This window comes from Lontra canadensis, unplaced genomic scaffold, assembly GCF_010015895.1.
Source record: "Lontra canadensis isolate GAN:19392208 unplaced genomic scaffold, GSC_riverotter_1.0 scaffold21, whole genome shotgun sequence".
NCBI classification, from domain to species: Eukaryota; Metazoa; Chordata; class Mammalia; order Carnivora; family Mustelidae; genus Lontra; species Lontra canadensis.
In genome coordinates, this window is record NW_022631015.1 from 5119666 (window position 1) to 5145003 (window position 25338).

The window sequence follows — 25338 nt, forward strand, 5'->3', positions numbered from 1 at the left end:
GATATGGCAGCCACTAGCTATAAGTGGTGATTTAAATTTAAATGAATTAAAAGTGAAAATTCAGTTCCTTAGTCACAACAGCCACATTTCAAGTGTTGAATCAACAGCCACAAGTGGCTAGTGGCTACTGTGTTAGGCAGAGCAGACATGTAACATTTCTATCAGCAGAGAGAGTTCACACGAAGACTTAGAGATTAATCCATCATTTCATCCATATCCCAGCAGAAAGGACCGAGACCTAAAAGTTATGTAACCTATTCAAGATCACACAGCTCAATAGTGGAAAATGTAGGTCTCTGAACTCCAAGTTATTTGTTTTTCATGCTACAGAATAATCTTACTAGGTGAAATCCAACAGATCCACATAAATCTTTATCAACCCACAGTTAGCAGATAACTAATTTCTAGGCATTCTTTTAGAACATACTGCCCCACTTTCCTTTCCAAGCTTCTAAACTCTGTCCCCTTTCCCCTAAAACCTTATCCAGTAATGGGAGTAAGGAACAGACAGGAGGAATTCGCTGTTCATTAATTGAGCACATATTTAATATTATGTGTTCTTTGTGCTAAAATTAACTAGAGTTGTTTTTGTTGATCACAACTAAGGATCCTGGGGATGGGGAGGGAGAGAACATGGAGACTATTTGCTGAAATTGCCTCTAATTAAAAGTCAACTTCACACTCCCGATTTGGGGATTAGAGAAGAAAAGTCACCTCCTCTGGTAAAATGAAAGCGCCTTGAAGGCCTGGCTCATTCCAGATTCTGAATAAATCCTGTTGAATTTATTGATAGGTTGAATATTTGATAGGGTTTTACCTTTGAGGTAAGAGCAAAGGATGGCAACAGTAAGAAAAAAAAAGCTCCTGTCCTCCTTCTAGCAACAGGAGACTGGTCAGCCTTCACCTTGACCCAGGCTAACAGGTACTCCTTGGTATACTGCTAGTAACGAGCATCAGCTTTATAGTTCTTAATTTTAAAATTTCTGTTCCCTGGCAAAATGATGAGTTGCTTAAAGTACTGGGTATAACCTCTAAAACTGCTCTGTCCCTTCCTCTCCAAAGTGGGTAGAAGACCTAGCTCATGAGCTCGAGAGAAGATTACTGCAATAAAACTGTTAACTCCCACAAAAACATTTAGGACTATCATGACTGATTTTTAAGTTCTTCAGTAGAGGTCAAAGTATGTCTTAATTTTCCATTCATGTGGAAAACCATTACCTCTAAAGGTGAAAACTACCCATAAATGACCACATCAGAAATAAGGAAAACGTAAAAACACTGTTTCATTATTGCAATAGCTTCTGACTTTAGAAAGCTCCATTCATTTTGGTAAAACTTAGAGCGGCAGACTTCATGCTTTTTAAATCGTTTACCTCATTAGCAAAGTAAGTTTACGCATGCAAATTTAACGTTATGTTTGTATTTATTTAGATGTTATCCACATGAGCTCCTGCGCTACTAAATTATGTACATTATAAAATACACACAATAATACACATTTAAAAAGAGGAGATAAAAATTATAAGTAGTCCCATATTTCCTTTTTGTACCTCACAGGATTGTCCTGCATAACCTCCCCACCTCACCTCACAACAGACAGTTTTAAAGTAAAGCAATGTTGGAATTGATGTTTTAATCAGTTTGTTTTATAAAGTGATTGTATTATAAAGTGTATTATAAAGTGATTGTAATCACTTTACAGAAGGATGTCAGAATATCATAAAATCCCAGAGTGGCAAACCCCTCTCACGATGATGTTGGTCAGCCTGTGCCTGAACATCTTCAGTGATTATCAGGGAAAGGGAGGGGGTCACAATGTCAGAAATGGTTTATTCAGGAGTTGAATGGCGCTTTACTGATTCATGCAGTAATTTCCTTTCTCCCTAATACAGAATGTGAGCAGCATGAGGACAGGGGCAGGGACTAGATCTGGCTTATTTATTGCTGTGTCCCACTGTCTAGAAGAGTGTCTCATACATAAAGATTTGCAGAATTAATATATCAATGGTGAGTGGGTTTTGTTTTTTTAAGAGACCCCTTTCTCATACCTAGTCTGGCTTTAGTAACAGCGGCACTTTTCACACTTAACTTTGTGCCAAGCATCTTTATCAAAAGCACTTTTCACATTACTAACGCACTGAATCCTCACAACCACTTAGCTGAAGAAAAGCATATAATGTAGGTACTGTCAAAACTCTCATCTTAGCTGAAGAAAGTGGGACACAGAGTGGCCAAATGGCTTGGCCAAGGGTGGGCGCTGGTGAGTGGCTGAGCTGGGATTTGCTGGGGCCGGTGTGACTCCTGGGTCCACACTTGTAACTACGACATGCACAGAAGACAATGTCTAATCTCCTTCATGGGAAGGGCCTTCAGGTATACAAGGACAGGCCTCCTGAGCCTTTCACATTCATCTTTTTTCTGAGCCAAACATTCTGCAGTCTTCAAATGCCTAACAGATGATGTGGATTCAGTCCTTCGACACCTGTGGGTCTCCTTCTCCTTTGGGAGTCTCTGAAAGGTAAAGGATCCAGCCATGGGCTCCGTGGGGCCCTGGGTATGAGTCCTGGCACTGCAAAGTCACTAAGTGACTCTTTGCAAATAACTTCAGCTTACCACACCTCAGTTTCCCCCCTGAAAAATGAGTTGATAAGAGTTCCTTCTTTGCAAGAGGGCAAACTGTCCTTTTGTTCAAATTTCTCTCCCAGGAAGAGTCTTGGCATAGTACATCACTCACAAGGGAGACACATTAGCATTCACTTGGACAGTAACGCTGAACTTTATGGGAACGTATTGTACTGACCTGGGAAATAGCTTTCTTCTCTTTTCATTGGAATGATTTGTCCCTTTAACTTAATTTTATATGATGACACCGACTCAATTCTCTCTGTCTCTTGCTACATTGTTACTCCTTTCTTATACGAAAAAAAATCCTCATAAAAAAATTTATAATACATCAAAATATTGATACGAACCTTAAACCTTAATGTCTGAAGATATCTGTAGGCAGGATTTATGGCAGAAGTTCCACTGTTATAACTTGGCAATTAGGAAATATTGATAAATGCAGACACATTATTGATGTCAATTAAAAAAAGCACAAGATTGATGAGCCTCCCAGAGTGCTTTGACACAAACAGAGAGTAATGTCCATCAATACACATCTAACCACTATAAATGCCCAGGGAAATTAGACTGCCAGGAAACAAAGGGTGCTTTCACATTAACAGTGAGATTATTTAAACAGATGAGCCTCTAGTCAACAGGAATACCTAACATAACCTCAAGTAAAGTTCTACAGAAAAAAACAGAATGCTTACTGGTGGTTCATGATAAGGTAGACAAGCAAAGTATTCAAGCAGAGTCAAAGATCAGGACACACATTGACTTAGCTAAAGGCTGGGCCAAGTACCTGAGTTGGTTAGACCTGATTATCCAAGTGAATAGCATGTACCAAGCCAGAACCTAAAGAAAAAGGTAGTTTTTAGGGTAGTACCTCAGAACATATTTTAATATTCCCGTGTACCCTATTTTAGAGGACCCAAAAAGAGGCTTAGATTTATTTTAAATGGGTGACATAAACGATCAAGGCTCCATTCTCCATGCATAGGGGAGAGGAAGGATTCAAGCTTGCATTACGAAGAGAATGGGAAGTACTGGGAATTTGCAGAGGAGAATTAGTTTAAGGGATGGTAAGATAACTCATTAAGTTTTGGTCATGATGGCTTTCAAGTGCTGGTAAAACACCCAAGTGCAAATATCTACTAAATGGAGGCTAACAGTTTACATGAGAGAAAGGACCAGATACGAAGTTTCAAGGAGTAAGTGACATCAGATCTGTAAAGAATAAGGTTATAAAAAAGACTGACTGACTTTGGGGTAAGGAGGTCTATGCTTTTGAGACAGCAGCTGAGTTTTTGTACGGAAGAAGGTAGAGTTAAAAAAAAAAATCAACCAATACGCACTGTGTTAAAGAATTCTGAAAGCACATTACTCTGCTCAAATGGGAAGTTACATTACTCTGCTCATCTGGGAAGTTCATCTCTTCGATGAAGCTCAGGGAGGGCCTCTTGGAACAATGGAAGACAGCATTCTCATCCAGAGCTTCAGATCATCTGACTCAACCCCCGGCTGCCCAGTGCACACAGCTAAGCCACACCTAACTCCTATATACACTGTAAAATCAACAACATCTTAAACTGGTTCTCACAGAGAGGTGGGGTTTAGATCTAGAGAAGGACTGGCCTGAGCTTCATCATGAAGACAAAAAATTAAAAGCAATCTTAACCTTCCCTTGAATGTTCCAAGAGCGACTAGGTCAACATTAACTTCCCAAGTTAAATTTAAAGCTAGACCATTCCCAGCCACTGGGATGGCCACAAGTATTTGCAGAATGTGGCAAAATTAGAAGCCTTACACACTGCTGATGGTAATGTACAGTGGAGCACCTACTTTGGAAAACAGGCTGGCGGCCTTCCTCAGAAAGTTAAACAGAGTTACCATGTGACCCAGCAATTCTGCTCCTAGTACATACCCAAGAGAAATGATAACATAAGTCTACACTAAAATTTGTACACTAGTACTCATAGAAGCATCACTGATAATAGCAACAAAGTGGAAATGGCCCAAATATTCCTCAGCCGATGAATGGATAGATAAAATGCGATACAGTCATACAATGCTATTAAAAAGGAATGAAGCATCAACACATACTATGAATGGATGAACCTTGCAAATATTACGTTAAAGAAGCCAGTCACAAAAATAAATTCCATTTATATGAATGTCCACAGTAGGTAAATCCACAGAGACATAAAGGAGATCGGTGGTTTCCAAGTGCTAGGGGAGAGTGGGTTGGGGAGAAATGGGGTCACTAATGATGTGTATATGATGAGTATGGCATTTCTTTTTGGGATGACTGAATGTTCTAAAATGATTGTGGTGATGGTCACACGACTCTGTAAATATACTAAAAGCCATTGCATGGTATAGTTTAAATGAATGAATTTTATGATATGTGAATTAAGTCTCAATAAAGTTGTTATTTTATTTTTTAAAGATTTATTTATCTGAGAGAGAGAGCATGAGCTCAGGGGGTGGAAGGTGAAGAGAGGGAGAGAGGGTGAGATAAAGAGCATTGCAAGGGGAGGGACAGAGGGAGAGCGGGGAGGGGCAGAGGGAGAGCGGAGAGGGGCAGAGGGGGAGGGAGAATCTCAAGCAGACTCCCTGCTGATCATGGAGCCTGACTAGGCAATCGACCTCATAACCCTGAGATCATGATCTGAGCTAAAATCAAGAGTTGGATGCTTAACTGACTGAGCCACCTATGTGCTCTTCCTTCTTTTAAAAAAATATTTACTTATTGGGGCGCCTGGGTGGCTCAGTGGGTTAAGCCGCTGCCTTCGGCTCGGGTCATGATCTCAGGGTCCTGGGATCGAGCCCCGCGTCGGGCTCTCTGCTCAGCAGGGAGCCTGCTTCCCTCTCTCTCTCTCCGTCTGCTTGTGATCTCTCTCTGTCAAATAAATAAATAAAATCTAAAAAAAAAATTTATTTACTAGAGAGAGAGAGACTCAAGGCTGTTATTTAAAGAAATAAGGCATACACTGAATGTTCTAGCAAGTTAAGGAACACATGATTTAGTGAAATCTACACAATATTGGCCTTCACTAGGGAAGAACAGATTGAACTGCCAGATTTCATCAGAAAGTTTTACCAATGGGCTGAATCTTCATTGGTTCTGGAGTTGAGAAAAATCAGACTAGGAAATTTCCAGACAACAGCCTGAGAAAAATTTGGTGTACCAGCAGGCCAACCCACCCCAATTTAAACCCTGATAATCCAGTGCTAGAACATTTGGCCTGGTGCATTAGCATTTGTCACCGGGCTGGCTCCCAAAAGCTGCTGCCCTGTTCTGCTTCCACTGGTCTCTTTGCTGTTCCCATGGTGATCTATCTGAGAGGAGATGCTGAGGACAACTTGTGCATCCGAGGGCTGCGGTGTTTCACAAAAGACCAAAGTAAGGAGCACACTCCTATCAAATATCCTGAAAGGCTGAACAAATCTTACAAGTATCTATCTTGGTCTAGAGCTCAATTAATCTCCTTTTCTTTGCATCTATTCCCCCTGAAAGGAGAGAAGGTGCATGACTTCCTGAATAATTTTACCTACACTTGAACTATGGCTGCTATGAAGACACGGACTCTTTAGATCTTTTTATCGCCAGGGTTTATGTGACAAGCAGAAACACAGGACGGATGAGCTACAATTTACATGAGCAGGAAACCCTCAGCTGCACTAGAAAATATCCCCCAAACAGTGTTAAATAACTTCTCCCTGAGATGAAGACTGCATTCCTGAGAAGATGTCTCTGCTATTCTCTTGACATTAAGCCGTGTTACTCTACTTGGTTTTTAAGAACGTTGTCTTGCACTATCAGCCGAACCCCAAAGAACTCCAACAGGCGTATGCACACTATGGGAACACATGAGATTTCCAGTTGTAATAAGAGAGAGTTTCATTGTTCAATATAAAAGAGAACTTAGAGTCTGAATGAACTTAGCAGAATGAAGATGATCCCTGGGGCAAAGGTTAATTTAGAGAGACCCAGAGATCCGCTGTTGCAAAAATCAAAGACAACTTGCTGGCCTTCTGGAGAACAGGCACTCAGTGCAGGGTGACAGGTTTGTGGGGACCTGTTCAGGGGCGCAGTATCAACTCCTGGTTCTCGACCTTGGTTGTATGTTGAAATCACCTGGGGAATTTTAACACTGCTGATGCCTGAGTCCTACCCTCAGAGTCTCTAATTTCATTGGCCTGGAGTGGGCTGGTCCCTGGGACTTATGAAAGCACCAATTGGTTCTAATGTGTACAATCAAGATGAAGAACCATGAGCAGAAAGTGAGAAGTCCTGTCTTTGAAGGCCCCACTAAAGATCAGGTAGACTTTGCTTCCTCCAGTAACAGAAGACATAAAATATAAAGTTGAGTGGAACTATATCCCATGTGTACTGCAACATACAGGCAAAAAATGTGTTAAAATTAAGATGAAATCTTTCTTCTTCTCAGGGAAATGTATGGTTGCTTTGAGATTGATGATAGTTTTTCTTTCCAAACTGTAGAAAGTGCTTAGATAACGGAAAACTTCACATGCGTATGGTTACAAGTATTTGAGGTGATTAAGTAACTTGGGTATTTGATAATGGAAAGTGCCAGCCTTCATTTCCTTTTAGTATCAAGGAAGGGCTACAGGTAACCTGGCAAACCTTGGTAATATATGCCTAAAGGTCCCTCCTGTGTGCCCAAGTGCATAGATAAGCATATGTCCTCCTTCTTGATGAGACAAAAAACTTTACATCCCTGACATGGCCTGGAAATATACCAAAGCCTCAAATGGCCCTGAACTGCGGGGGGAGGGAGGAGGAAGTTTAATTTGCTCAAGACACAAACTATCCCTTTTCTTTGAATGAGTCATTTCACTGGTCAGATTTAATTCCCTTCTCTGCGTTGCACTCAGCCCTGGGTCAGGCCTCTGGGTCTGCCTCCAAAGGGAACAATCTGTCTTTCAGATCCCGCCAGCAGTGAGGCTCGAAAAGCTCTGAGGACCTGGGGGCGCGGTGCTTCATTCTCTCTGTGTGCCTGAGGACCAGGGCATGGAGATCCAAGAGTCACAGTGTTATGGGCACCTTCCTCAGAAACCCATTCCTTGATTTTGAGCACCCACTGATTTTTAGTTGAAAGGGGTTTTCAGGGGCACCTGGGTAGCTTAGTCGGTTAAGCATCTGCATTTGGCTCAGGTTATTATCCCAGGGTCCTGGGATGGAGGCCTGCACGGGGCTCCCTGCTCAGCTGGGAGTCTGCTTCTCCCTCTCCCTCTGCCTGCCGCTTTGCCTGCCTGCTCATGCTCTCTCTCTCTGTGCCAAATAAATAAAATCTTAAAAAAAAAAAAATTACATCATTAAAAAAATGGGGGGGTTTCAAGGCTACAGAAGTGTATCTAAATCAAATTTTTATAAAATCATTTTACTAAAATGCAATCAAAGATCGTACTGTAAGGTCACAAGGAATGTCGATAAGAGACCTCAGCTCAAATCCTGCCTTCAACCACTACGGCTAAGGAGTCTCCCTCTCCTTAACTCCTCTCTCTGTGCCTTGGTTTCCTCACTGTAAAATGAGGATGTGCTGCAGAGTAGTTGTAAATGAAATGACCCATTGCCTGCAGCACATAGCATAGAAGAAGAGATAAAAATGGTAACCCCTGTAGTCTCCATAGTCATTGGGTAACCATGACCAGAATTAATTTTTATAAATGTTCAGTTAACCTCTAGTTACATTTTTCTGGTAATCTAAATTTTCTTTCTTTCCTCTTTTAAAGATTTATTTATTCATTTATTTAGAGTAAGTGAGAATGCATGAACAGGGGGAGGGGCAGACGGGTAGAATCCTCAAGCAGACTCTCCATTGAACACAGAGCTGGACATGGGGCTCACTCCCAGGACCCTGAGATCCTGACCTGAGCCGAAACCAAGAGTTAGATGTTTTACTGACTGAGCTACCCAGGTGCCCTGGTAAGCTGCATTTTCATAATGGTTTTGTTTAAACAAAGAATCCTGGCCAGAACATGACTGCTTTTGACCTTCCTACATTTCTGGGCATGTCTGAATTCACATGAAAAGAGTTCTCCCAAAGGGTAAAGGTGAATAAGTCATAATGAATTGAGAACCTTTGTTTATAACACCTGCATTCCCGAAAACTCTGGAGAACTGACCAGAGAGGCAAAGGGGAACCTGGCTCATTACGCAGTATTTGGTTCCCTGGCCTTGCCTTTGACCTATCACAGACAGGCTGATTTCCCAGCTTCTAATTTCCTTACATATAAACAGAGGAACATGAACCTAATGCCATCCCAAGACGCTACCAAAGGAAGATGAAGGCAATGGAATAAGCATCAGACTGACTCGCCAGTCTTTTTCATTCAGATATTTGGACAAGAATGACTTGCTCTAATAGGGCCTCTCCAGAGCAGCTACAGTAACCTCCACTCTATTTCTCCCAATCCTCCGCCCACAATTATGAATAGATTGTCATAAGTTTGTATGTATGGCAGGGCCACTATCTGTCTCAGAGAGAGCTATTATAATTGGTTATGGTTCTAGAAGGTTATGGTTTATGGATTAAAACTCTGCTAGCTCAGGTAAGGTTTTTTACTTTGTTGATAAAGGTTATTCCATAAGCAGAATGAATGACACCGAACCACTACTAAGATACTCAAACATATATAATTTAGTCCTTTAGAATTAAAGTTTTTTTTTTTTTTTTTTGAGAGAGAGAGAGAGTAAGCGAGCAAGCAGGGGAAGGGCAAAGGAAGAGGGAGAGAGAATCTTAAGAAGGCTCCATGCCCAGTGTGGAGTCTGGCGTGCGGCTTGATCCCGGGATCAAGCCTGGGATCATCTGTTCACCGTGGTACTCCCGGTATCTTGTAGATACCGTGAGCTTTCCATGATCCTGAGATCATGACTTAAGATCAAATCAAGAGTCAGATGCTTACCTGACTTAGCCATCTGGGGGCCCCAAAGCACATAATTCATTCAGCAATATTTTCTAAGCATTATCAGTGTGTAAGGCACTGTGGTTAAGTGTGGGGATAGACATGGTCCCTGCCCTCAAGGAAACAAGGAGCAAAACCCCATTAAATGAAGAAACCACACATGCAACTCTCATGACTCGTCCACCTCTATGAAGGCATGTGTTCCAACATGAATTCTGTTATTCATCTGTCATCACAAAACAAGTTCCTCAAATACCGATCATTCTTTTTTTTTTTTTAAGATTTTATTTATTTATTTGACAGAGAGAGAGATCACAAGTAGGCAGAGAGGCAGGCAGAGAGAGAGGGGGAAGCAGGCTCCCTGACGAGCAGAGAGCCCGATGCAGGGCTTGATCCCAGGACCCTGAGATCATGACCTGAGCCGAAGGCAGAGGCTTAATCCTCTGAGCCACCCAGGTGCCCCGATACTGACCATTCTTAGCCCTCTCTGCCCCTACTTTGGTAGTTCGTTCCAGCGGACGCTCAATAGCGCTTAGGAATAAATATGGATTGCCTGAGATGAACATTACAGAGATCTATGGAAAATTTCCCCCAAGCTCTGTGAAGACATGCCTTGTTGATCAGGCACTGTTCTCTGTGTATGAGCGTGAATGTAAAGACAATGGTGGAACCAAATCTTTCTACCTGTATAGTGTGCTCTGCTTGCTGGGCCCATTAAGGGCTTCTGGTTCTGCCTTCCCATTTTCTGAATTTAAGGACACCTTTATTTATTCAAATTAAGGCACCCCCAGTTTCCACTTACAAATACCAACTGGTCCTACCCACTCTTTTTATTTTCCTATAGCCTCTCCTTCATTTCATTACCTGGTAGTCCGCAATGTGATGGGAACATCTAAAATAAGAAAGTAAGAATATGGGGACTGCATTTCCCTTTTGCCCTCCCAGTTCCATTTGGTGGATATGCTTTTATCCACATGTGATAAATATTTCATACAGAAACTGTCACTTGGAATCTAGTCTTCGCAGCTTCACTGAAACCACCGAAAAGCATTTCGGAGAGTCAGACCTATATTACAACAAGTACCATATGCCAAGAGTTTGCAGATTAGCAAAGCCTCTGGTGTCGCCACGGAGGAGAGTGGAGAACAGAGCTGCCTGAGAAAGGGACTGGCGGCAGCTCCCTTTCTGCACGTTTAGAGATCTAGAAGCAAACTGTGACACAGCTCCGTCATTTCAGCCCTTGAGATTTAAAGAAGTCTGGAGAGAAGCAAGCTGATGCACGGACGTGGGTGCAACCACCTTTCATTCATCTGAACATTCACCACGGGCCAGGCGCTCTACTGCCTGCTTCACAGACACACTTCTCACCTCCCAACAAGGTGGGACCAGGAGAAGGAGTTCCACAGGAAGTCACCTTCCTAAGTTTGGAAAGCTAGGCAGTGACCACCAGGATTTGAAACCACTCCTGACTCCCTGGTCCAGTGCCCTTCATGCCTCCTAGCAGGGTGGGGAAATTGGAACCGAGTTTAACAGCCTTGTCGCCTACTGTTGGAATTCACCTCACCAGACTGGCTTTTGTTTTCAGCTTCCTCTGGCAGAGCCAACACACTAATTTCCAGAAGGAGCTCCTGGCTTCCTTTCTGGTACAAGCAGTAGCCACAACCTCAGGCAAAGCAGGATACTTAGTTTGAGGGCTGAGTGCAGAGTACTGAAGGTTAACTCTATTCACTGCGGAGCGGCTTTGCTGATGTTAGAGGGTGTTACACACGTTGTCTCCTTTCGTATTCACGAAGATGTCAGGAAGACTTCTTGTCAGAAAGGCCAAGTCTGCTGCTTTGCCCTGAGGCCTTCTGTGTCTTCCTACCAAGCCATCATGACTCTATGAAGGATTTAATGAAAGGCTCATGATATCTACAAGGCACCGGGAGCACCACGGTGAACAAGGAAACAGCCCTGCCTTTCTGGAAGGTCAGAGGTTAAGGGCAGACATGCCTTATGAACACACCACTGAAGTGCTTGGTGGCCCGGCGGACAAGATTTTGGCAGGCAAGGAAGGAGGAGGAAGGGCTTTCAAGGCCTCCACATGGGGAGCTGGTGAACACAGAAAGGTGTTCCCTGGGCGTGTACTGTGTGTCTTGTGCTGTGCTGGTCCAATGGACACAGCAGGCCCAGCCCTCAAGGAGCCTGCCATCTGGCAGAGGAGAGACTCGGATGCTCCCCCAAGTCGTGATGAAATGGCAGGGCCATGCAGGCAGGACATCCAGCAGGTCTGTCTGTGGGACGGGCTCTGCCTGGCACATAGACAGACAGGGGCAAGCTGTCTTCCTAACGTCCCTAAACTGCCCACTATAGAAAAGAGCGGTCCATGGCCTATGGGGAAAAATGGAGTCTGTTCTAAAACACTTTCAGTGAGAAAACTACTAGGTATTATGAAAAACATGGATGTCTATAAATTTCCCATAAGGGTGGATAAATGAAAAAGAAAAAAACAAAACGAAGCACAAAGTGTGGCCATGCTCAGAACCTAGTTCAAAGCAAGAGGAACATCTGGTTTTGCTCTTTTTACTGGTTTCTTCCTCTCCATCCCATTCCTTCTTAGAGGCCTGTCGAGGCCCAGTGAAGAAAACCCCTTTAGTTAAGTGAGATGTTTACAATCTGTCGGCTGTCCGAAAGGGCAGCTTCTGTGCACGGTTCCAAGACCCCTGACCTCACCATGATTCGGGTAACGGTCCCGCCTTCAATGGTATTAAAAGCCTTTACGAAGTATAGCCAAAGGGTTTTCTCGAATCGACCCCGCTGCTGGGGCCGACGACCAAGAACGAACATTACATAACTCAGCATTACATAACCCTGTTACTCCCCCACACTCAACAAAACACACTGTCTGTGAGCGCAGGGCAGCTCGCTTTTCTTTTTAAAGTTAATTCAGTAAACAGAGGAGGTCGGTGACATAATTCGCCCTTGGTCAACATCCAACATTCCCAGGTGTGTTTCTGGGACCTAACAAACATTAGCAATTATTTTCTGAGTCAGAAGGTGTCCGGTGTGAGGGAGACGCTGGAGCGTCACGGAGTAGCCCCCACCCGAGCCCCAGGAGGAAGGTGCCAGGAGAGGACTTGCCTGCCCACTGGCAGTGACTGTGGGCAGACCCCAGGGCAGCCAGCTCCTGGGCCCCAGCGTCTGGGTTTTTATTGGGCTCCAAAGGCAAGTCCATCTCTGTGGAGGCAGTTCTGGAACACGCTCACCTACCAGTGAGATGGAATGACCTGTTGAAAGAAGCCCCAAGTCCGATCTCAATAATGCCAATTCACACACAAATTCCTGTGCCCCTGGAGATCTGGGAAACAAGTGTCCCCAAGTCCTTACTTTTCATGGATGAGGCCTAAAAGGTCATGGCCTTAGGGCGGTGCTACTGCTAATTTCTGACAGACTGAGGGGGAATTCCACGTGGCCTCTCGGTTGGTGCTATTTTCACTGCATTCTGGAGTTGAGGTGGGTGGGGAGAAGAGACGAATTTAGGCCGCGAGAAGTGGAAATGTTTGAGGAAAAGGAAACTATTTAAAATACTGACTTAATTGTACACAAGCATTAACTGAATAAAACTAAGATTATTACGGTGCCACATCTCAGAGAATTTTTAGAGCCTTCTGATTATTTATAATGGACCATTTCATGACATGACAGCCTTAATTACCAGATTGGGGAAGAGAGAAAATTTCTGACACAACATTTGGCTTTGGTATTTCAAAAACAGAGCTGGTACAAAACTAACATTAGCTTCAGAATGGTACTCCTTGGCCTTGAGTAGAAAAATGGTGTGATGGTGATATTTTAAGAGAAATTAAAGAACATGAACAAGGCCAGAGAGGCTACTGAATAAGTGTTAGGATTTCAGGTGAGGTGTATTTGGCTCTGACCCTCTTCCCTTCTCATGGCCACGACTCCTATTATGTCTTTTATAAAACGACAAGAGTTTTTGGACTCATAGATGTATAGTTAGGAGGTCTCTGTCCAACAGCACCAATGAATCTATCCTTCATATATATACACAGATGAAACACATCAAGTTTGAAAAAATTCAACTGCAAATAGCAAGTGCTCAGGAACTGAAGGTATTTCTCGCACATGCCCTGGGTGTGCGGGATCACTGGCTCCCTGCAACTCCAGGGGATGTGGTACAGAAACACAAATAAACATAAATGGGGCGAGCCCCTTCCACTGCCCTGCCTAGAAGGTGTGACATTGTTCCATTGTCATCCTAGAAGAAGATCTTCTGCATAAGCATGGCTGAAGTTAACTTTGATTACTTGAAAGGACAAGCCAAGCAGCAAGGCATCAAAAGGTTTCCAGTGAAGGGCACTTCAGTGATAGCTTGTCAGGAAAAGCACAGTTGGGAGCTACAACCTTCAGATTTATGGGGAAATTCTAAGCAAACATTTCTTAAATAAGGTGGCTGAACTTTAACATTTTTCAGACTGTGGTTTCTGTATTTTTTTTCTTCTTCTTTTGAAGGCAGAGAGAGAATCAGAGTTTTTTGAGAGATGCTAAAGGAGATCAGCTCCTAGGGATAAACAATTCATGAGCCTACAGAAGGTAAGCTGTTACCTTCTAACATGAATTCTAAATGAGCAATTAGAAAAGGAAGCCTACCTCTTGCCTTCTTCTCCCAACTCCAGTGTCTTATTTATCCCTGTTAAGATCAGACCACCCACAGTTTGATCTCTCTTCTAAGAACTGGCTGAAAAGTGAGACTAGATGTGGGCCCACCATTCCCCTAATTGTGTGTCCTTGGGGAGTTATTCCAACACTCAAAGTCTCAATTTCCTCATCTAACGCATGAGGAAACCAGCATTTTCTCACAAGGCTGCCGTTAAAAACTGAGACAACTTGTTCAAACTGCTTTGTAATGTCAGTGCGGGAAGAGGACACAATGAGCCAACACTGACAGCAAGCACACAATCATCACCACCACCACCACCACAGACCGGCATCACCTTCATCAATATTCATCAGTAAAATCATCTCTTTACACATGTGGTCGATGAGGCGAATAAACAAGGACCCCAAGATCGCACAGTATGGTCCTACCAGAGCTGAGATTACAACTTCCACTCTTGCTATGGATCAGTGTACTTTCTGCTCCAGAGTTCATGGTATCTACTTGACTTTGGATGCTTCAGCAACAAAAATGGTTCTTTGAGGAATTCAAGAGTGAAAAGCTCAGTAGGCTGCATGGGAAAAGGATAATAAGAGTTCCCAAATGAAAACCCAAGCAAAACTTTCTATAAATAGCATTACTGTTGCCTTCCTCATGAGCTCTTCTGAACACGCAAGTATGAAAAAGAACTATTACTGTATATGAAAAATGCAGAAAGAAAATGGAATCTTGTTTTGTACATGTCGATCTTGGAGGGGTCAAGCAAATTGAAGGCACAACTGCTGAGAGGCATTTCTTCTACAGGAATGCCATCAGTATTGCCCCAGACTTGAGGATTTACTGGAATTTCTAGAAAATGCAGGGAGGGAGGAAATTAGCTCAAATTCTTCTATGAAGTTTTTTTTTATAGCTGCAGAAAAACTATATATTGAACAGATGGAAAAAAAATGAATGTCATACATTGGCCAAGCTATAAAAGTAATCAACCCTTCTCATTTGACAGTGGTTTGGGGAATCTTTCATTCATACTGAAAGAATTCAGATATCTAAAAGATGCAGGGTTCACTCAGGGGGCAATTCCAGTCACTGTATATAAATTCATGTTGATTTCCTGAGGATTTTTATTGAAGTCCAAGACAGAGTGCTTAAATCTCCTTTGCTTCTGACTGCTTTATTAGTTTTTAAATATGAAGATTGATCTTTTGATCTAATCTTAGTTGATCTATACAGGCATGGGGAAAAGTATTGCTAGGGTACCCTTTTAGAGTCCATATATTTCTGTTCTATTAAATGAACAAATAGGTGTTATCTAGAATGAAGATGAAAGGTTTGTCTCCTGAGAGTCAAAATGAGAAAGACCATCTACAAGGTCCTGATGGACCTCAAGATTCCAATCCCAACTCTGCTTCCAAAGAGCTTATAAAGTCAACTCATAATTAGACTGCATAGACTAGGTGCTTGATAAATATCTACGGAAAGAAACCATGGGCATGGAATTACAGAATATATAGTGTCATTCGATTTATCTAACAGATCATGTTTCATGCAGCTGAGAAGCCAGCCAGGGAAGAGGGAGAAGTAAAATCAAGAAGAAACTAGCATTACCATGGAGGTGGGGCTAGAGGAGACCACCTTCATCTTTTTCTTGCCTATCAAGTTAATGCATTATTGCTCTTGAATTGCTACTTAATTTTCTTTGAAAGAAAATGTTGTGCTCAGAGATGTGCTGTAGTACTAGTAACACATCTTCTATCAGAAAGGAAGGCTAATAGCAGAGGTTCTAGCAACATTAATAAAATAATTCAATTTTCTGACTGTTCTTGTAGCAGAAAGGTTTGACCAAGAGAAAGTCCTGAAATTTATGATGGTATAAATACATAGCTGGCTTACAACTTTACTTATCTATAGCCCAAACTCTGTTAAGATCTTAGTAAAAATTGGTCAAGGAAAGCTGAGCATAGAGTAGTTTATTTAAAAAAAAATGTATTAGGTAGGTTTCTGCAAAAATAGAAGAGGACAGATATTTATGTGAAATGTTAAACCATGGGATTTTAGAACTGGAAGAAGCCTTAGAAATCATCATATAATCCTTTGATTTTACAGATAGGAAACTGAAGGTTCACAGATACCAATCCACTTGTTCAAGCTTCAAATGACTTAAGTTCCCCACGCTTAAATACCAATGTCTAAAGCACTTAATTTTATTTTTCCCGATTAAGGAAAAAAATTGATGACCAGCTGTAATTCTTTTTTTGTGGGGGAGGGGCATATATATATATATATATTTTTTTTTAAGATTTTTATTTATTTATTTGACAGACAGATCACAAGTAGGCAGAGAGGCAGGCAGAGAGAGAGAGGAGGAAGCAGGCTCCCCGCTGAGCAGAGAGCCCGACGCGGGGCTCGATTCCAGGACCCAGGTGCCCCAGGGGCAGATATTTTTTATTGTGGAGAAAAGTCCCTTAAAATTAACCATTTTAACCATTTTTAAGTATACAGTGCAGTACTGCTAAGTACATTCACACTGTTGTGAAAAAAAGCTTCAGAATTCTTTCAACCTGCAAAGTTGCAACTCCATACCCAGTTAGCAGTAACTCCAGGCACCCAGCTTCCTCCAGCGCCTGGCAACCACCACCTACAACCTGTCCTTCCGTGACCCACTTCCTTCACCCACTTCCTTCATTTGTGTAACGTCCTGGAGGTTCATCCATGCTGCAGCATGTGTCGGAAATTGCTTCTTTTTTTAAAGCTGACTAATATTCCGTTGTAAGTATACACAGCATTTTGTTTCTCTGTGGACCCACTGGTGGGAATCTGTGTTGCTTCCACCCCTTGGCTATTATGAATAGTGTATATAATTCTTTTCATGTTATTTTGCTTTCTCACTTTCTCTTTCTTTTTTAGAGATTTTATTTATTTATTTGAGAGAGAGAGAGCATGAGCACGGGCAAGGGGAAGGGGCAGAGGAAGAGGGAGAAGCAGACTCCCCGCTGAGCAGGGAGCCCAGTCTAGGACTTGATTCCAAAACCCTGGGATCATGACCTGAGCCGAAGGCAGATGCTTAACCAACTGAGCCACCCAGGGGGCCCTCTTTTCATATATTTTCAATGTCCCTAATGTAGGAGTTGACTTTTCTTTATTCCATCAAAACAACTGTCATGTAAATCTTAGAGATTCCCCTACACTATCAAAATGGTACTTACGCCAAAGGTATACACAAAGAGAGATAAACAGTGTGCTGTTACTTTTCTTCCAAAGGATCTAAAACCATCCTCCCTTTTCACAGGCTTCTTCAAAGGATGAGAACCGGGCGCCTGGGTGGCTCAGTGGGTTAAAGCCTCTGCCTTCGGCTCAGGTCATGATCTCGGGGTCCTGGGATTGAGCCCCACATCGGGCTCTCTCCTCAGCAGGGAGCCTGCTTCCCCTCCTCTCTCTCTGCCTGCCTTTCTGCCTACTTGTGATCTCTGTCTGTCAAATAAATAAATAAATAAATCTTAAAAAAAAAAAGGATGAGAACCGTGGGTAAGATATGACTTTTTTTTTTTTTTTTAAAGATTTTTTATTCATCCATTTGACAGACAGAGATCACAAGTAGGCAGAGAGAGAGGAAGGGAAGCAGCCTCCCTGCTGAGCAGAGAGCCTGACATGGGGCTCGATCCCAGGACCCTGAGATCATGACCTGAGCCGAAGGCAGAGGCTTTAACCCACTGAGCCACCCAGGTGCTCCAAGATATGACTTTTAATTCAAGTTTTTAAAAACATATTAAGATCCCATTTAATATATTTTTTAAGATTTTAGTTATTTGAGAGAGAGCATGAGAAGGGGAAGGGTCAGAGGGAAAAGCAGACTCCCTGCTGAGCAGGGAGCCAGATGCGGGACTCAATCCCAGGACTCCAGGATCATGACCTGAGCTGCCAGCAGTTGCTTAACCAATTGAGCCACCCAGGCGCCCTTTAATTCAAGTTTTACCCACTATTTAGGGCACTGGAATGGATGTTGCAGTGTTCACGAGCTTGTCATTTCACAACCAGCACTCTAAAAAAGTTATTGGTGGTCATTTCTCTTGATTGGCCATTGAAAGACTAAACCATAAAATAGCAAACAAAAGTTAAAAAAAAGAAGTTTCAGAGACTCTCATCTATCACCATCCAAAATGCCAATAAACTGGGCAATTACTTTGCTTTTAGTGACCTACAAATAAAGTAATTAAGTGTAAGCCAAGAAACACTGAAAATGTTCACACATACACACAGTCAGGTTAACTAAAATGAGGGCTACCTGGAACATCAACCCCGTTCCTACTATTTTTTTTTTTTTTAGGATTTTATTTATTTATAAGAGAGCAAGAGAGTGAGAGAGAGGGCACAAGCAGGGGGAGAGGCAGGCTCCCCGCTGAGCAAGGAACTCCATGTGGCACTCGATCTCAGGACTCTGGGATCATGAGCTGAGCCAAAGGCAGACGCCCAACCGACTGAGTCGCCCCGGCATCCCTTCTACTATTTTTAAAGGCTGCATGGAATCTGCTCCGAATGGCTTGATACTTATGTTTGAGGTGCCATCTTCCCTAATTCCTCTTGTCCATCCTGATAGGCAGTTTAAAAACTCGCCTCTTTGTGATGTTCCTGATGTTCTCATCAAGCCCACGATTTTAGCTGAAAGCAGTAGCCAACAATTTCACGAGAAGTTTTTATTTATTTATTTTTAAAGATTTTATTTATTTGAAAGAGAGAGAGCACAAGTAGGCAGAACGGCAGGCAGAGGGAGAGGGAGAACCAGGCTCTGTGCTGAGCAGGGAGCCCAATGTGGGGCTTGATCCCAGGATCCTGGGATCATGACCTGAGCTGAAGGCAGCCGCTTAACTGACTGAGCCACCCAGGCGCCCCTAGAGAAGTTTTTATTTTTGTTCTGACATCTTACCAAGTTAGAGAGAGAAACATATCTAGGTTTTTTTTTTTTTTTTTTTTTTTTTTCCTGCCAGATGCTAGGAAGGATTATATAGTCCAAGTTCAGCTGGTACTTTGCCTGGCAGAGTCAAGTTACTCAAGAACAAAACTATCCCAACTGTCTTTGTTTAAAAGCAAATGGGAAGCTGTTTCCTTTGCCTGGCTATGCATCACCACCTAAAAATGGAATTGAACATAAATACATCTTTGGTTGGGTTATCTTCAGCTGTGCCAAATCAGATTTCCATTTCTTTGGCAACAGAAATTGGAAAGAATTACTCCAGTTCTGTATATCTTGTGTGAAAGCTCACATCAGCCATGTCATTATAGAGACTAGAAAGGAAGGGTATTGGAAACGTTGATCATTCCAGAAAACTAATTAAAGGAAAACTTACTGCAGCTTCTGAGAGTAAAGTTCCTTCAGGTATCCTTGATGTGCCCTTTAAGAAAAATGAGGCCGGCAATCCCATGCCATGCAGTGACTTACACACATCTATAGTGTTTTGATGCTGCCCTTTATCTGCAATGAATGAGAAGCCCGCTTGGATCTGCCCTGTGACAAAAAAGCTGCCCATGAAGAGTCTAATTTTAGATGGGCTTTTTACGGAAATTCTCAATGACTGTTCTGATGTGTATGAGGTCACATTCCAAGAAGATGGTTCTTGGTGTCCAATGAGACAGAAGAAAGAAGGTATGAAAGTACCCAGCAATCACGAACAAAAACAAACATTCCAATGTTTGTCTTCATAAGCCTTCTTCAGTGACTGTAGCCAATGAGGCAAGAAGGAAGTGGATGTTACTGACCTAACACCAGACCGCTCTTCCCAGGATGAGGAAGACCCTCTCTTTTGGATGGATGCCCAGCATGACTACGATGGACCCCGTTGTTCTTCACCTTCGCTAACAGACCGTTCAGTACCATCCCGCCACAGGTCAACATAAAGCTTGTCATCAGCTCTGCCAGGTTTGGATTTTCCTCTTCTTATCCGACTTGATGCCCAATACTGTCCTCTTATGGTTTGGGGTAGTCTCACCTCACCCCTAACAGCAAGAGTATGTCTGTCACCGCCACCAGCCCCAAAGCGGTCTCCACCTGAGTTCATCCAGCAGCAGGGTGACACAGGGATCATCACCAGCAGTGGAAGCATCAGTCCCGACATCAACCCCTCATCGGATGAAAGGAGGACTCACCTGACCCTAGCACTCATTCATTGAAGCTGCTCTTTCTTGGGTCTCTCTGTGGAAGCTGTTTTCTTTGTTTTTTTTGTTTTGTTTTGTTTTTTTAAACAACTACTTTGATATTTACTGAAACACCAAATGGATTCTTTTGCTTTTCAGGAGATGAATACAGATGACCGCACCAAGAACCAAATGACATGCGAGGATTTTTCTTATTCGTGCTGTACTCTGAACACCAAATACATTCAGCCATAACTGTATCTTCTTGAGAGATGGATTTCAATCTCCTATGTTACTGAATGGATTCTACAAATCAGTTTGAAACTTTTTTGTTATAATAAACAGCAATCAAGTTACATAAATATTCAGATAAAACTTTTTTTCTAATTAAAGAAAGACGTATTCATTGATTCTAAAATGACAGCAACTTTTGTTTAATGTGATTTGGAGAAAATATATGCAAAGAAGTTGTTTGCTAAAAACAAAACAAAGCAAAACAGAAAACCCCTATCTCCCTCCACACCCCAGCCAAAAAAACCAAAAAACCAACAGAACAAAACAACACAAAACACACCAAAAACACCCTGTACTGGCTTTAAGAACGACCTGTGTGGTATAAAACTGTTATCACTGAAAAGTTCCAAAACCTTGCTGTTACCTAGCATGTACAATCCCATACTACAGCATCAGGTATCATCGCCCAAATACTGAAGTTGCACAGGAACCTCCTTTTGTGGAATGCCTTCCTTACTTTAGTACATGTACAACCCGTCCTTTGTGGGGGGGGGAACCAAACAGTATTTGGATGGAAATTTAGTGCTAAATCTGCTAGCCTACTTAAGCTGGTGGTTGGGAAACTTTCTTTCTTTTTTTTAAAATTAATTAATTAATTAATTAATTAAAAGATTTTATTTATTTATTTGACAGAGTTCACAAGTAGGCAGAGAGGCAGACAGAGAGAGAGAGAGAAGGAAACAGGCTCCCCGCTGAGCAGAGAGCCCGAAATGGTGCTCGATCCCAGGACCCTGGGATCATGACTGGAGCCAAATGCAGAGGCTTTAACCCACTGAGCCACCTAGGCACCCCGGTTAGAAACCTTTCAACAGGGAATAGTTGTTCCTCTCCTAGAGATTATGGTTTTACTCAGTAAACTGTGTAAGGAAAGGGTCTATAACACACGCGCATGCACTTGTGCGCACACACACACACACACGCCCCTTCTGTTACCCAGAGTGCTTCTTCCTGAGAACCCAGGATGGCAGCACGGCCTTCATTGGATGCACTCTGATGAACACGGAGAGCATCACACAGCTGGAAATAAACCCAAACTCTGCAGAGATACATGTTTTCACCGGGTTTCTAGATAAAGCTGCTACACATTTAGGCTGTATTCCTTTAGTACTCCTAAAGGCACAATCTTAATTGGCATATTCAGGGAAATTCTGTCAAAGTACAGAAAGACAGGTCTGGCAAGGCACGCCCACTGTAGCTAGAGCTTCCCACCCTCCACTGCTTCTTCTGTATCTTTTCTCACAGACATGTGGCTGGTTAGCTAGGCAGGGAACAAAGGTGACCGCTCTACGTCAAAACGCTTGGAAAATACTTCTGCTTTGAAGAACACAAAATCTCTGTGACCTACACAGGGAGAGGAGGCCCGTGGGTGATGGCAATGGTCTTTAGAGGTCACCTTGAGTTGCAAGAGTACAGAACATTGAAGTAGGGACACCAAATAAGGCAGGCTCTGGTTGTTTAAAATCCACAGTGGCATGACAAACTCTAATGAGTGGGGGTGATTACTGAGAGCTATTCTAATTCATGCCTTATAAACAGAAATCAAAAGGAATACCTTTAGAACAGCAAAATGGAAGAAAGAACCAAGATGAAAGCATGCTTGACCTTCTTGCTTTTCTTTCTGATATGAAAGACCCAAGGGGCCTTGTTTACTGTCTGAGGTAGAAAGTACTTAGGTACTTCTTTGCTGCCCAGATTGTGAGAGAGCTGTTAGCCCAACCCTAAACACAACCCAACTTCTGTGCACCCTTTCTGGCACCATCTGGCACATACACAAAAGGCCTCTCCAACTTTTTTTTTTAAAAGATTTTATTTATTTATTTGAGAGACAGAGACAGTACAAGCCGGTAGAGAGGCAGGGAAAGAGGGAGAAGCAGACTCCCTGCTGAGCAGGGAGCCCAGTGCAGGGCTTGATCCCAGGACGCTGGGATCATGACCTGAGCCGAAAGCAGAAGCTTAACCCGCTGAGCCACCCAGGCACACAGGGTCAATCTATCTTTACAGAACCATTTTATATGGACATAATAGGAATTTAAAGAAAGGGGAAAGGATGCCTCTGCTGGTTATAGGATATGAGAGGATGTTTGTCCCTGAGAAGAAGTTAGAGACTGACAGACTGGATTATAATTTTCAGGGAAGAGTTGGTCTAAAAATGTCAAAGAAAGAACAAGTATATGCCAGGCTTCTACTGAGTGGGCCATAATTATAGAGAGTGAGCAAAAGGAGTCTGACTTGCTCATAATGGAGGAGAAATGATCTGCCATGCTACTTCTTGAAATCAGAATAATCCTTAGGAGGCTGTGAAAGGAGAATGGAAAATACTAATGCTAGGCAGAACTCTGGGTTCTGGCTGAACCCTGGCAACCCTGGGTTGCCACAATGAAGCTGAAATCTCTCAGCGTAGTAGTGAGGACACGAAGGAAGAAGGGCCCCTGAGAAGAGGCTGCGCTGGGTTTATCTGGTCCTGACCTACCTTGGGTACAAAATTGGGGAATGACTTAAGAATATCTTTTATCCTTCCATTTCTACTGACTCAGGAGTGCATGTCCTTGAACTTCTGAGTTTGCTCTAAGCTCTGGTCTGGCCATGTGGCCATGGACAAGGATCCAGCTTATACCTTGGTTTCTCTACCTCGAAAAACCAGAAGAAAATCTTTGCTCAGAGACTTCTTTAAAAACTCACATTCTTAACCGTATGCAGTTGTATTATTAGCAGCACAGCTGATGGAAGGGACTGAAGACATGTCCATAGAGAGCCAGATCCACTTTCAAGACAGCCTAGACAGCAGGGAAGAGGTAAACAGTGTCGGAAGAGGACAAGTCGGGTGGACGGTTCCACTTTGAGCACTGCCTTTACAGATGTGCATATCCAACAGCTGCAAAGATGTCTAGGGGCTTTGTCATCCACGCAAAAGTGATGCTGAGATTGATGTGCATCTGAGTGGATGGTCTTTGCGTCCAAGTATGCAAGAGGAAGAGGGATCTGATAGGAAGGGTATTACAGCTCATACCGGTTATGTCTCATTAGATTAGAGGCTAAGGGCCCCCTCAGGTTTCCACTTTCCCCTCATGATTCATTCTCTTTGAAGAGAGGTTCTGGGTTTAAGGACCTATTTAGCAAGAGGCTTTCATTAAAGTTAAACTGTCCCTGCTCTCCTTCCCCCAGAGGATTTACTTAAAAACAAGTCCAGGAAGCCAGCTCCAGGTAACAAAGCCCAGATACAAGGGGGGGGCAGGGCCGGGGGGGGCATTTGGGGGGGGGGGGGGGTTGCATACTGTCTCCCTAGCTACCAAGGAGTAGGGCCCCACCCTGCCTTTGGGAGCCTTTTTGGCGCCAATCCTAATCAAGGTGTAAGAGGCTGGGTCAAATGTCTACTAGGGTAAATTGTAATTCAGTTGGTCACCTAGCATCACTGTGGAGTTTCCTGTGTGTGTTACAATCTCATTGGTTACCTGTGCATGACCAGGCCCGACCGCGTGGCCTTTGCCCTTAAAAGCTAGTCTGTGAAACAGGAAGGGTCCCCCTCTCTTGTAAGAGGTGCATCCCCGAACGTTGGGTCTGATTCTTGATGCCTGGCATGAAATAAAGCTTTGCTTGACCTTTGCTTTGTATCAGTCTCGCTCCTTTAATCACGGACCCATTACTGGGGCATAACAATGGGTAGCCAGCAAGATACCATGATTTGGTGGCTCAGACCCCCTGCCTGAGATGTATGATCTCAGGGGCCAAATATATCTTCACACACTCCTCTGGCCCACAGAGGATTATGGAGAGTCCACCATAGGGGGGGCTTTTCTAGATAGTCTTGATGACAGTAACAGCAAGTATTTACTATGTGCCAGCATCCTTCTAGGGCTTCACATGTGTTAATTTACTTGCTGCTCATCATACCCATGAGGTTGGGCCTAGTCTCATCTGCATTTTATATCAGGCACCGAGAGGTTAAGTATCTGCCTCAAGTTCCAAGTCAGAAGCCTGAGGCAGGATGTGAACACAGGCAGGATGGCCCCAGAGCCCATGCTCTGGCCAGTCAGGCACTGGTGACCATGACAGGGGAGATCCCTATCCTCACGGAGGAAGAGAAAACAGACAAGGCAATAAGTGATGTTATTTTCAGGACTGATAAATGCTGTAAAGAAAATCAAAGTAGGCTATGGGACAGAGTGACAAAAGGAAGGCAATTTTTAGACAGTGTGGTCAGGACAGCCCTCTGCGAGAAGGTGAAATCAGAATAAAAGTCTGCGGGAAACAGGGAATCAAGCAACAGAAAGTCTGGGGAGAAAGTACTCTAAGCAGAGGGGACCAAGCCTCCACAATGGGACCAAGCTGGGGTGTTTCAGGGACATCAGGAAGGCATCCCAAAGTGTGAAGGCGACGAGCAATGGAGAGTCTTTGAGAGCTTCTTAAGGATTTCAGATTTTATTGCCATCATGCTATGAAGGCTCTGGAGGATTCTGAGCAGGGGTATAATCTGCTCTAATTTCCCTTTTAAGAAAAGAACACTCTGGCAGTATGTGGAGAATAGATCATGCAGGCATGGGAAATCAGGGGGGCACGTCAGAAGGCTATGAGGGGGGCGCCTGGGTGGCTAGTTGTTAAGCATCTGCCTTCAGTTCAGGTCATGATCCCAGGGTCCTAGGATTGAGCCCCGCATCAGGCTCCCTGCTCAGCGGAAACCTGCTTCTCCCTCTACCTCTCCCCCTGCTTATTTCCCCTCTCCTGATGTT

The 25338-nt window shown here is 43.2% G+C and overlaps 1 protein-coding gene and 1 pseudogene across 4 annotated transcripts in view; one reads left to right on the forward strand and one right to left on the reverse strand.

Annotated features, from left to right (window-relative positions):
- LYRM4 (LYR motif containing 4) overlaps nt 1-25338 on the reverse strand; it is a 155924-nt gene that overhangs the window by 89129 nt on the left and 41457 nt on the right. Inside the window, exon 3 of one of the 4 annotated variants that reach the window (XM_032861506.1) lies at nt 12907-13021. The exons of the other annotated variants lie outside the window; for them this stretch is intronic. Within the exon in view, the coding sequence (XP_032717397.1) occupies nt 12956-13021 (66 nt within the window). The 3' untranslated portion in view covers nt 12907-12955. The remainder of the gene's footprint in view (nt 1-12906; nt 13022-25338) is intronic. 4 annotated transcript variants of the gene reach the window in all.
- On the forward strand, nt 18712-20356 carry LOC116869850 (annotated as a pseudogene).